The sequence below is a fragment of the Palaemon carinicauda genome, chromosome 37 (genome assembly GCF_036898095.1).
Source record: "Palaemon carinicauda isolate YSFRI2023 chromosome 37, ASM3689809v2, whole genome shotgun sequence".
NCBI classification, from domain to species: Eukaryota; Metazoa; Arthropoda; class Malacostraca; order Decapoda; family Palaemonidae; genus Palaemon; species Palaemon carinicauda.
The window spans coordinates 8,537,571-8,549,826 of NC_090761.1; the positions used below are offsets into that span (position 1 = coordinate 8,537,571).

General features: G+C 41.8%; 2 protein-coding genes across 3 annotated transcripts in view; one reads left to right on the plus strand and one right to left on the minus strand.

The window, feature by feature from the left end:
- Nucleotides 1–11,288, plus strand: part of LOC137629442 (serine/threonine-protein phosphatase PGAM5, mitochondrial-like) — a 30,367-nt gene extending 19,079 nt beyond the window's left edge. Inside the window, exons 4-5 of one of the 2 annotated variants that reach the window (XM_068360745.1) lie at nt 6,897–7,027; nt 10,861–11,288. In XM_068360745.1, the coding sequence (XP_068216846.1) occupies nt 6,897–7,027; nt 10,861–11,011 (282 nt within the window). In that variant the 3' untranslated portion in view covers nt 11,012–11,288. Of the gene's footprint in view, nt 1–6,893; nt 7,028–10,860 lie in introns of both variants that reach the window. The other variant, XM_068360744.1, reaches the window with a different exon arrangement.
- A 673-nt stretch (nt 11,289–11,961) lies between these two features.
- The window catches only part of Nup37 (nuclear pore complex protein Nup37), a 79,722-nt gene continuing 79,427 nt past the window's right edge, over nt 11,962–12,256 (minus strand). The window contains exon 8 of the mRNA XM_068360740.1: nt 11,962–12,230. The gene's annotated coding sequence lies outside the window, so the exon portion shown is untranslated. The remainder of the gene's footprint in view (nt 12,231–12,256) is intronic.

Consider the following 12,256-nt stretch of genomic DNA (forward strand, 5'->3'; position numbering starts at 1 on the left):
TTGTAATTGTAATTTGACTTTTCAGCTTCTTCACTGAAGGAAACACTTCCTGCCTGAGGATCCAGTGGTTCTTCCTATTATTGAATATTTTTATTTGATTTAAATATTTGTAATTCTTGTTTTATTACAGTTTCTCTCCCCTCTCCTTCTCCCGTCAATGTCGACCGGGGAAGAGAGTGCACCGTTCTTATTTTATGTTTGTTCCCTCGGTGGTCTCTTTTCCCGTCGCAGACTAGGTGTTTCTTCCGAAGGAGTTTTTTGTTACATATTATTTTATTGTTCCTCAGTTAGCGTTGCAGTTCTTTTTCGTTCGAATAAGAGAGTGGACAAAGTAGAGCTGTTCCATTCATGCTTGGGAATCTGCTGTCACTGCCGGCCCTCAGAGGGCAGCATCAGAGGGTGTCATCCCTACTTCTTAGGAGTACGCCCTTGGCAGCTTCTGATCAGCACTTCATTTTCGAGGAACTAGCTCTGGCTATGCTTCCTCAGTCGGTGCTCTTGGCAGATCATCTTAGAGTGCTGTCAGGAGGTTGGACTACAGTACTTTCCCTTTCGAGGGAGAGTTTTCCTCCCAGGTATTGGGTTCTTTCTCCCCTCCAAGGGAGAACTTCCCTGCATCTTTTTCATCACTTCATTGACCCCGACTGTTTTTGCTGTCTTCACCTAGACTACACTCCCCCCTTGCTGAGTCTCTCCTGCGAAGTGATCACCTCTCTCGTTCGCGAGAGGGGCTACTCATAGAGACCCCTTTTCGGAGGATTGCAGCTTGCTGATCCACCGGCCCCCAGAGGGCTTCATTTCTTCACCCCAGGAGTCACCTCTGGTGAAGAGACGCCTTTTGGCTCTTCAGCAACGCAGCCTTCACCCGCAGAGGAGCCTCCTCTTCCATCATCTTATGGTCCTCGACCTGTGCCATTCCTGGACCTTCTCCTGACGACGCTGCAGCTAGTCCTCGGACTTCGGTCCTGGAGTTGTGAGGATCGTTCGCGATCCCCGTCAGAGGACGTTCACTCTTCCAAAGGGCACATCCCGGTTTCAGTTCAACCTTCACGCCGACTTGCTGACCTGCCTTCACTATTCGTGTCTCCTATTCATCATATGCCTGCTCGTGCTGCACCTCCTAAGCGTTTAGCTGTCGGTCAACGCTCTCCAGCTCACCAGCGCCCTCCAGTGCGCCAGCATAATGTCAGCACCCTCCATCACTGAACGCTTTCCAGAGCGTCACTGCTCGCTAGCGCGTCAGCACTTAACAGGGCTTCAGCGCCCTTTGGTGCCTCAGCACTCGCCTGCTCATCAGAGCATTCCAATGCCCCAGTGATCTCCTGCTCGCCGGCGCGCTCTAGCGCATTCTCACCGGTCTAAAGACCAAAGTTTGCCAGCTCGCCACTGCACCTTCGCTCTCCAGCACAACAGCGCTCGCCAGCTCAACAGCCCGCCCACACTCACTTGCGCTCGCATTGACACCAGCGTTCTCCAGCTCATCAGCACTTGCCAGCTCTCTCCTGCGCGGCCAGGCTCACTTGTGCACGGGTTCTCCGATTTGCTTGTGAGCCTGTGCTCACCTGCGCACCACTGGTTGCCAGCTCGCCAGTGCTTTCCTGCGTACAAGCTCTAGTACTCTCTTGTCCACTCGCATGAGAGGCAAAAAGAACGAAAGGGAAAACCTTTTGACAGGTCACCATTGCCCCATTCCCCTACCCACAAACGCATTACAGCACACCTGCCGGGAAAAGAGAGCAGAGGCTTCACAGAAGGGTTCAAGATCCCGAAGATACCATTTCCCAAGGTGGATCTACCGCATCTACCATCAGTCGAGACTCCTCACAGGGAACCCTTGGGCCCTTTCTCTTCCGGAGCTTTTTCTGACAGTATTACCGTCAGCAATGACGATCTGGATGTTGCTAACTGCCTATCATGAGCTCGCCAATCTCTGATTGCCAGCTCGCTGATCACTAGCTCATCAACCGCCGTTCACTACTCCGCCAATCGCTGAGTTCTAGCTCATCTTCCACCAATCACTGAGTTCTTGCTCATCTTCCACCAATGATAAATCATCAACCAACTGATCGCTAGCTCGCCGATCGCCAATTACTAGCTCATCTTGCTCTGATCATTGACCTGCAGTCTCGCCAATTGCTAACAATCTCCGATTGCTAATTGTTAACCATTCATCAGCTTGATGATCACCAGATGGCTGATTGCTAGCTTGTCTTTCTTTGATCATCTATCTCAGCTCGCTGATCTCTGACGAGGCAATCGTCAGCTTGCTGATCTCTAGCTCGCCGAACGCCAATCCTCGATCAAGCGTTGATCGTCAATGACTCGCCGATCACCAACTGACGATCATTAAACTATTCTGCTATTTCTCAGGGCTCTCAAGCTGATCGCCAACCTTCCTTGGCTGACCTACCATACAACCTTTTTCTGCCTGTCAGTTGGCTCACAGACCGCAGACTCGCTGAACATCGACAGTTCGCTGTTCACCAGCAGTTCGTCACTCAGACTCTCTAGTCAACCTCTGCCTGTGGTTCCCTAGATCAGAAGGCAAACAACACACTTCTCGCTACTCACTGTTTGCCATCACACCGATCCACTAAAGCGATCGACATCCCTCATCAGTGGCTTGTTGACAGGTGATTACTCGCGAGCACACACTAACTCCACAATAGCCATGATAGACAGCCATTGACCATTGGTTAACGTTCGCCAGACTGATGCTGTTCTAAGGAATAGCATCAACCCCGTCAGTGCACATGGTAGGATCAAGCGTTGCCTTACCCACTTCTATCAATTAAAGGAGTTCTCTCCCAAGGAAGAATCCTTACACAGTATCACGTCTCATCCTTTCCTCCACGGGTCAAGACCCCAGCATCAACAAACTCTCATGCGAAAGGATCTGCCATGAGCTGTCCTTATGGGTCGATGTCCACACTATGTTGGAAAAATTCATACAAGGGGTACGACCACAGTTCTTAATGTGCATTCTGGACCTAAAGGACGCATACTTCCAGGCCCAAACCATCCATCTAGGAAGTATCTGAGATTCAGTCTAGACAACAAGAAACACCAGTTCAGGACACTCGGCTTCAGTCTTTCCACAGCACCCATCCTGGGCTCACAGGATCGGCTTCCATCTCCTTCGTTTTCTGGACGACTGACTGATCCTATCAGACTCGTTGGCAACCTTGGTTTAGCACCGAAACTTCTGAAGTTTTTTTTTTTTTTACCAAGATCTGGTGATCATGGTAAACCTTGGGAAGTCTTCCATACTTCCCTCTCAGAAGACGGATATATCTGGGAATGATTCTAGACACCAATCTCCACAAAATCCTTCTCATCAAAGACAGGATAACGAGGCTTTAGAAAGGTCACAAGACCCTTTCGCAAAACGAGAAGAACTCCCAGCCCAGAGTAACTATTCCTACTGGGACACCTATCATCCCTGGCCTGTCTAATTTCCAACGGCCGCCTCAGGATTCGTTATCTACATTGGCGGGTTGAGTCTGATTGGAATCACGTCTTCGATTCCCCGGACATTTTGATCCCCATGAGACTAGAAGCTTGGACGAACCTCAAAGGGATGGGTGGCAGTAGAGAATTTAGAGGTGTGTAACCTTCACATCCTTCCTTCCGCCCGGACTTGATGCTGTGCGTAGACACATCAAAAGAAGGGAGGAGGGACCATCGTGCTGCACCACACAACCTCAGGCCTCTGGACAGAGTCCGAAAGTACCTTCACTTAAATCTCTTAAGAGATGAAGGCCAACTTTCCAGTCCTTTAACAGTCTCATCAGTTCCTGACGGGCCACTCAGTGGTATGATGAACGACAACACAACATAGGGGCTCAAATCAACAAGCAAGAAGAAACTTGTACACAGACTCTTCCCATCTAACAGTACAGTATAAATACTAAGATCTGCCGCTGTATGCTCAGTACCACTATTAGCGTGCTTCATTCCAGACTAGAGGAAAGTGTACCAATTGGTCTTTGGATCACCTTATAGCCCACAAGTCCTGACTTTATGGGGTTCTCCAACTATGGATCTGTTCGCAACACCCCTGAATTTCAGGCTTCCGTTGCTCCCCAGTCCTAGACCCCAATGCTTTATGGCAAAAGGCATGCCAACAACGGTGGGTACAACAACGGCATTTACGTCTCGTTCCCGATTGGCCTGAAGAGAGGGGTACTCAACAAGGCTAGAACATCGGTCAGCCTCTCAAGGTCTCTCTTAGCTCCACTATGGCATTTCGTGGAACGGTTTCCAAACCTTCTGCAGCTCCTGACGGAGCCTCCAAGAGAACCATCTCTATGTCACAGACAAACACACTTCGACATCTACCACAAGCTATAGCTTCACTGTGATTGTACGCCTTGAGACTACCAAGCACCTCCTCTCTCAAAAGGGCTTTTTGCATTAAGTTGTAAAAAGGTTGTCTGAATATCTGAGGAATTCCTCAGCATCATTCTACCAGGCAAAATATAACTTCTTCCGTGGTTGGTATCATGGGAAAGCGAATCTTCTCCATTTGATACCTCTATTCCAGCAATAGCTGAATCCTCGAGTATTTGCAGGAGGAAAAGACCCCGCTTTTCAGTTTCAGCAGGTAAAGACGATCACTCAACCTTGAGCCTTGTCTTCAAACTGAAAGGCAGGGACATCCCCTCATCACTAGATCTTCACTAACTCATACGGACTTACAAACTTGCCTTTCCCCAGTCAGAATTGAGACCTCCAGCTCGGAACATGGTTCGAGTTCTCCAGTCTCTAAGGAGACCTCCCTACGGTCCACTTCACCAGGCAACAAATTTTCACCTGCTTTAGAAGACAGTGTTCCTACACACTTTGACAGCAGCCAAACGAGTTAAGGAACTTCATGGTCTCTCTTTCGACATCACGTATTCATGAGAAGGGCGAAAGGCAACATTCAGTTTCCTCCCTGAGTTTGTTGCCAAGGCACAGTCTCCAGAGGTGATGGATCCCAGACAACAAGTATCCACTCGTTAACTGACGATCCAGATCATCTGTTACTGTACCCAGGGTAAGGTATGAAACTCTACCTTAAGAGAACGGTAACAGCCCACTCGGGTCCCTTCTCTTGTCATCAGCACTGGGAGAGACAGGATCATCAACAAAACATAATTTCTGCTGAATTCATTCATCAATTACGCTATGAATCCAGATCCTCATTCAACACGTTGACCCGCGATGTCAGGGGCATAGCTGTGCCCCCAGCCTTTCAAAGCAGATTACTCTTTAATACAGGTTCTACAAGCAAGGGTGTGAATGCTCTAGGTGACTTTCACAACCTTTCTCCTGCAAGACGTGACCAACAGGAACTCGATAAGATTTCTATCGGTCCTGTGGTGGCTGCACAACAGTTGGTTGTATACCTTAAGCTCCTTATTGGACAAGTAGCAGAAGATTGAGGGCATTGTTACCTGGCTTTAGTCTGCATGAATGAAAAGGAATGACTGGCTCTTTTTCTTTTCTTCATCCTCCCCGCTTAATGGGAAAGCAGCAGCCTGGGTCCTCTGCATAAGCTGATCTCAAACCACTGCAGGTAAACCATGCTCTCTCTTGTACCTAGTATTAAGCTAATACTGTTGCGTTCCCTTACCTTGGCGAGGTGGTATTGGGAAAGTCTTGGTTACAACAGTTTTTCCTACAAAAGACTTGGAATAACTTTTACCTGGATAGTCCCACTTCTAAATATCTCAACAAACAACTTGCGTAGGCAGTTTTAGCGAGGTGCAGGGACTCCTTATTTTGGGTACAAATATACTCAGATAAGGAGCCGTGGGTAAAGCCAAAAGCCAGATTGACAGGGACGTCCACCCTTCCTAATGGGTGAGTCACCCATAATAAATACAGTAGTATAGGTTTGTATTCCAGTTATGGAACAAATGACAAATTCGTATATAATTTGAATATTTCCTAATGATACAAACTTGTAGCTATTTATACAACTTACCCACCAGCCCTATCTCCCTTGAAGTCCTACCTCCAAGCAAAGTTAGCTAAATCACCGGTGTGGGAACGGTAGCAAGCTACCCCCCCTACCCCCTGCTAACTAGCGAAATGGGTAGTTAACCCTCGCTAAAATTTTAATAGCTTGTCCTTTCAGTTTTACCAAAAGTAATACCCCGAATAAATAGCTAAAGGTTTGTATCGTTAGGAAAATTACATATTATCTACGAATTTGTTATTTGTATATTTCCTAGCTATACAAACAAGAATTGCTTGAATTAAAATTCCCACCTCAACAACCCCTTCCAGTCCAAGGCCTGTGAGAGGTTGGTAGGCAGTGCTTCCCACTTGTGCTACCTAGTTAACATTTCAATGGTTACCCCGGTGCCACTAAAGACCTATCCCTATTTTAAAGGATTCAGGTTTGCATGAGCTAGAAAAATTACAAATTGCTTTTAATATATTTTATGTATTATGAATCCTAAAGGGGGCTTAATTTAGTGCTCTTTACTGATAACATTGCATAATGAATCTTGATTGATGAATTGACATGTAATTAGGTAAGACTATAAAATGCCAAGATACTAGTAATAATTAAAGAATGTTGAAATTGAGTAGAATAGGAACAAAAATAAGAAATGGGAAGGGGATATTTAATGTGATAGGAATAATTAATGTACTGTACTGTACTGCCCAATATTTTGGAAGATTATTAAATCAGTAATCAATCTTAAAATTGACAAGCTTAAGTTATAAAATTTGAAATAAAATTTGACCTATTTGTTACTGTCAAAGGTGGCGAACAAATTATGACTTCTATATTGTATGTTGAATTTTATAATCAAGATGATAATATTTTCATATTACTTTTTCATAGTCATGTCTAGATTTGATATGTAATCACCTTTACATCCATTCCTCAGAAGTTTTTCACTGATGGGGCACGCATAGAAGCAGCCTTTAGAAAATATGTTCACCGTGCTCCGTATACCCAAGAGAAAGATAGCTTCGAAATATTTGTCTGTCATGCAAATGTTATTAGATATATTGTATGCAGGTAAGTTTTTAATTTTTCTTTGCGACACTTAACCCATGCACTGAATAGTTTATTGCTCATGAGGTTCAATTATTTTAGGGATTTTTGTTGTTTGATTTCTTTTCTTTAACCCTTTTACCCCCAAGGTAAGGTTAAATTTCGAGCACATTTTGCTATGTATTTTTTGAAATTGCTCTAACAGCCTTAATTTTTGTCATAGAGAGGTCAGGTTGGTCTCATTCTTTTGGAAAATGCCTGAAGTTTCTCATAAAGTTATCAAAAATATGCAAAAACATGTAAATAACAGTGTTTTGCAAGAACGTACTGGTACGTCCTTTGGGGGCGAAACGGGTAAGATGGTAGTTAATACAGTAATGCCTTACATCACAAAATTAATTGGTTCTGTAGTGGCTTTCTTTCTGTGATTTTTTCACGTGAGTCGCCTTTTACATGTAAATAGCCTAATTTGTTCCAGGCCCTATAAAAACACCACATTAAATGATTATAAGAATGATGCACTCCACTATACAGTACTCAACGAATTACTGTATAATCATTTGGATCATTCAATACTAACTGTTGGGAACTTGTAAAAAAATGTATAATTAGAGCAAACAGTAAAAATACAGTAACAAAATTGTGTAACCTTACCTTTGGAGTGAGGAGATGTCCGAGAGTGAAGTGCCGGTGTGGTAGAGGACGATGACAAATGGCAGAAAATTTCAACAAGTGGCAGAAAACGTAAACTATCAACTTTACAAAACACATTAATAAATGGCAGAAAACATTAACAAATGATAGGAACTTTATGATAAACTTAAAATTAAATTTTTTATTTTTTTTTGCCTTTTTCTACTTAATTTAATTACATATTTTCTTCATCACTGCCACTTTTCTTTTCTTTTGTATCACTTTCATCTTCCTCTTGGCCTGCTAGTAGCAAAGGACTCTTTTTTTTCTTTTTAAAAAGTATCCAAGGAAGATTGTTTGTGCTCGCTTCTTAAAATGTTCCTGAAATGACTCGGGCAAACTATTTAAATATTCAAGCGCACGACCTATGACAATTTTTTGTGGATGTCTTTTTGACAAAAACCACCATTTTATGGTAGCAAGCTAGAGCCTCCTTAACTTCTGCAGGAGTTATAGGGTTGTTCACTTGCATGGCTTCCAACTCCTTCAGGTCTCTGTCGTAAGTTCCTCTTGGTGTTCCTTGATGTTGCCCTCATCAACTTCCAGACCCATGGATGTCCTGAGTGTAACGATCTCGGCGACCTCAGATGGAGCAACAGGTTCACTCGGGCATACTATTCTATCGTATTTCTCTTCTTATTTTTTTTTTTTTTTTTTAAGTTTTTATGGTTTATAAAGGAAATATTTATTTTAATGCTTTTACTGTTCTTAAAATCTTACATTTTTCATTGTTTCCTTTCCTCACTGGGCTATTTTCCCTGTTGGAGCCCCTGGGCGTATAGCATCCTGCTTTTCCAACTAGTTTTGTAGCTTGGCAGGTAATAATAATAATAATAGGAGAGCAGGATCTCATGGTGGTAACTAACATCCGAGTAGGGAGATAACCAATGGGAACGCAGGAGGATGGTAGCGAGTTTACGGGCTGGCAGGGGGAATTTTAAAATCCGTCTCAGATACGGTCGGGCTCCAGCTCTGTACCGCCTTTTGTTGTCTGAAACATTTTTCGTGATCCGAGTCGTAAAATTCTTCGCATCTCCTTTCATGAAGTGAAAATATTGTAAGCCGATTCTTTCGTAGCTAGAGGTTCGACTGTATGAAGGTAAAAGTGACTACTCGGTGTACTGGAAGGGGCTGGGCTTCTCCACCACTCTACTATAACTACTGACACCTCATTATAAATTCAAGCAGTTCAAGTTCCAGCAAAGCTGAAAGTATACTTCTTTTAAAAAACTGGTTTTTATAGTTCAGAAAAATAAAAATTATTTTAAAATTTGTGATCTTTCGAAATAAAAAAATTTGATGTATGAGGGTGGATACATAGCCAAAGACATATATCATTTATGTTTTGGTTCATTGTTTTATGTTCTGCAGCTAGATGTATAAATCAGTTTCACGACAATGTATTATAAATTTTTGTAAAATACAGATCACCATTTTCTTATATATTCTGTTATATTTTACTGTCCCATCTTTTATTTCTATATCATTCATTTGTAAAGAAGTCTAGTTTCAAAATAATAGCTTGAAGTTATGAAAGTTCACATTACTGTACCAGCAAACAAAGTATGATACTTTGAATTGTGTATATGCCCCCTGTGGCCTCGGAGGTATAACAATAATTGGTATAGCGCCAACGTATCCCTGCATTTCGTAAGAGGTGACTAAAAAGGATGGGACGAGAAGACTGGGAATCCCCTCTCCTGTATAGTTACTTCCTGTGAGATATCAAAGAGGAGGAGTTGCAAGGGAGAGTGACTGCTCCCCGCACTCTAGTTTTTCAGTGTCTGAAATGCCTTTGGATGTAGTACGATAGAGTAAAAGATGTGAGGTTGGAAGTATGTTTTGGAATAGAAGGATGGATGTATTGGCCTGTGAGACAAAAGATAAAAGGGAAGGCAGAAGTGATGTTTGGTAAAGTGAGTGTTTGGGATCGAAAGGGAAATAGCAAGAGAGGGTGTGGTTTTATTGTAGCGTGAATGTAAGACAGGTACAGTCGTGGAATGGAAGGAGGTATCATGTAGGTAAGTGTGGGAAAGGGTTAGGTTGGGTAGGGAATGTTGAGCTTTTGTTAGTTTGTATGGGCCGTGTTGTGAGAAAAGTAAAGAGAAGCGGAATTAATTCTGGAATGAGTTAACCAGGTATGTCTGAGTATAAGGAATTATGTAGTGACTTAAATGCCAGATATGGGGAGAAAATTGTCAAAGTAAAACGTAAGGTAGCTCAGACAAAGAGGGCGGGTGACTGGAGAATGGGGTAAGGGATTGGGTTGTTCGTATGAAAAGAATAAGTTTTAGAAAGTGAAGAGAGTAATTTTCACCTTTTACTATCTTCATTCCTCAACCCACCCTGGGTTGAGGAATGAAGATAGTAAAAGGTGAAAATGGAAGGTTGTTGAAAGATGAGGCAAGGAAAAGGTGGGCTGAATATTTTGCAAGATTGCTGAATGTTGAGGATAAGAGGGAAGCAGATATAATTGCTGTTGCGGGTGTTGAGGTGCCAGTGATGAGGGTGAGAGAGAGGGAATACCTCTTAACAGACTTCCCCCACCTGTATGGCCTTTGATGCCCCACTGCTTGGCTTAAGGCCTAAAATTTATATTCAATTAACCCCTGCCTAAGAAAGACTCCGATTTAAATGACTAAGTTTGTATATGCATAGAAATAAAAGACAAATTTAAAAAAAAAAAAAAAATGTATTTACCTAGTTCTACAGACCTGAGTCATTTAAACAAAGGTCGTGTCCCAACCACCCCACAAGTCCCTGACTAGAAGAGAGAATCCCACTAGCAGCCACTCATGGCATGGAGCTGACCAGCAGTAGGGTTATGGTAACCAACTATGGTGCAACAGCCCATTTCCTTTTATTATTGTCTGGTCATAGAAAACAGCATGAGGAGTAACTCATTTAAATGACTCGGGTTTGTCTAGCTTGGAAAAATACAAATTGCTTTTAAAATTTGTAATATCCAGATGTGTTCTGACTTGAAATAGTTACAACATGCTGTAGGAATGGATCTCTGTTCCAACCCAGAGATATATTGTATGTTATTGCTATCTACTGTAAATTAGAATTATACATATCCTAATGGTTTGCACATTGACTGGATATTGTTGCCATTCTATGTTATATTTGATCACCATTATCTTCAATGTTAACTCTTGCAGAGCTCTTCAGTTACCCCCAGAAGCTTGGTTAAGAATGACTCTACACAATGGAAGCATGACACACATTGTTATTCGGCCAGATGGAAGGGTTGGGCTTTGGCAGCTTGGAGAATGTGGATACATGCCCCCCGAAAAATTGTCTAGAACTTGAAAAATTTCAATCGATTAGTACTTATGAAAAATATATTAGTCATCTTGGGATTCTTAAATTTGGTTTATAAAATAAATAGGGTCCATTTATAGTTCTTATGACAATAACAATTACAGATATTAAATTTTTAGAATATTTTTAATCATTGAATTTTCTTACATTTATGATTTTAATAGACTGAATAGTTATTATTTTGATCCACTTGTGGTGTTTTATAATAAATTCCTGTGAATTTCAGTCTAAAATGGGTTTTATTATAATAAACTTGGTATCTTTGTTAATGTTTTTCATTGTTACCCAATGGGAATGCTTGCACCCGTGGATCATGAAAGGATTTCATATACATTTATTTTTATTTTTTATCATTGTTCGTCTACATTAGATTTACTTCTATGAGGGGTTGTAGTAGTGCTTTAAGTGTCCTGGCCCTTATGTGTATACACAGCAGACTCATTTTTCATTATTTAAGACACTATATGTTCATGACCTCTTATTACAATACATGTATATTTCTCTCCTAACATCAATCACTTTCCAAATTATAAAACATCACAATAAGTATTGCACTGTTTAAATTACTGTAGAACATACAGTACCATAATTGCTGATTTTTTTTTCTTTTATTTACCTCGGTTCTTCCTTTACAGGTTCAGATGTGAAATTAGTTTTCTTCATTTTTTTCATCTTGTACTGTATTCTGTCTTCCTGTAATATCATTAGGGCTAAGTCTTCATATATTACATTTTTACACATTTTCTAGGTCTTCCTCCAGTCACTTCTGTATTCACTGTTCCAAACTTTTCCTCATCACTAGTCTAAACCATCTCATTCTTTGCATTCTCAGCCATTTTTTTCAGCTTTGGACGCGACACTTCAATTTTGGTTTTGTAATATGATGTTCCCTCTGTACTCCAGCCATAAAGCTAAACGATCAAGGGTTACATCTTATCAAAATATCTTCAATTTTGTCAGTACCCATGTTTCTGCTGTAGAGAATAGTAAAGACCTAATTTGCCAACAATAGTTATTCCATCCATTTTGCTGTCACACTTACAGCTCTCTCAACTCTTGCTTAGTTCAGTGTCTCCAACATAATTGAAATGCTCTACTTTTTCTTGGACTTGCCCATCAGATACAACAGGGTTCTGAACCCTTCTACTGTATCTCCCCTATTTACACCTGTTGTAGTATGTTGCATTTGGCATGCTCATGTTCATCCCTGGAAATCATAAACAAGTTACATAT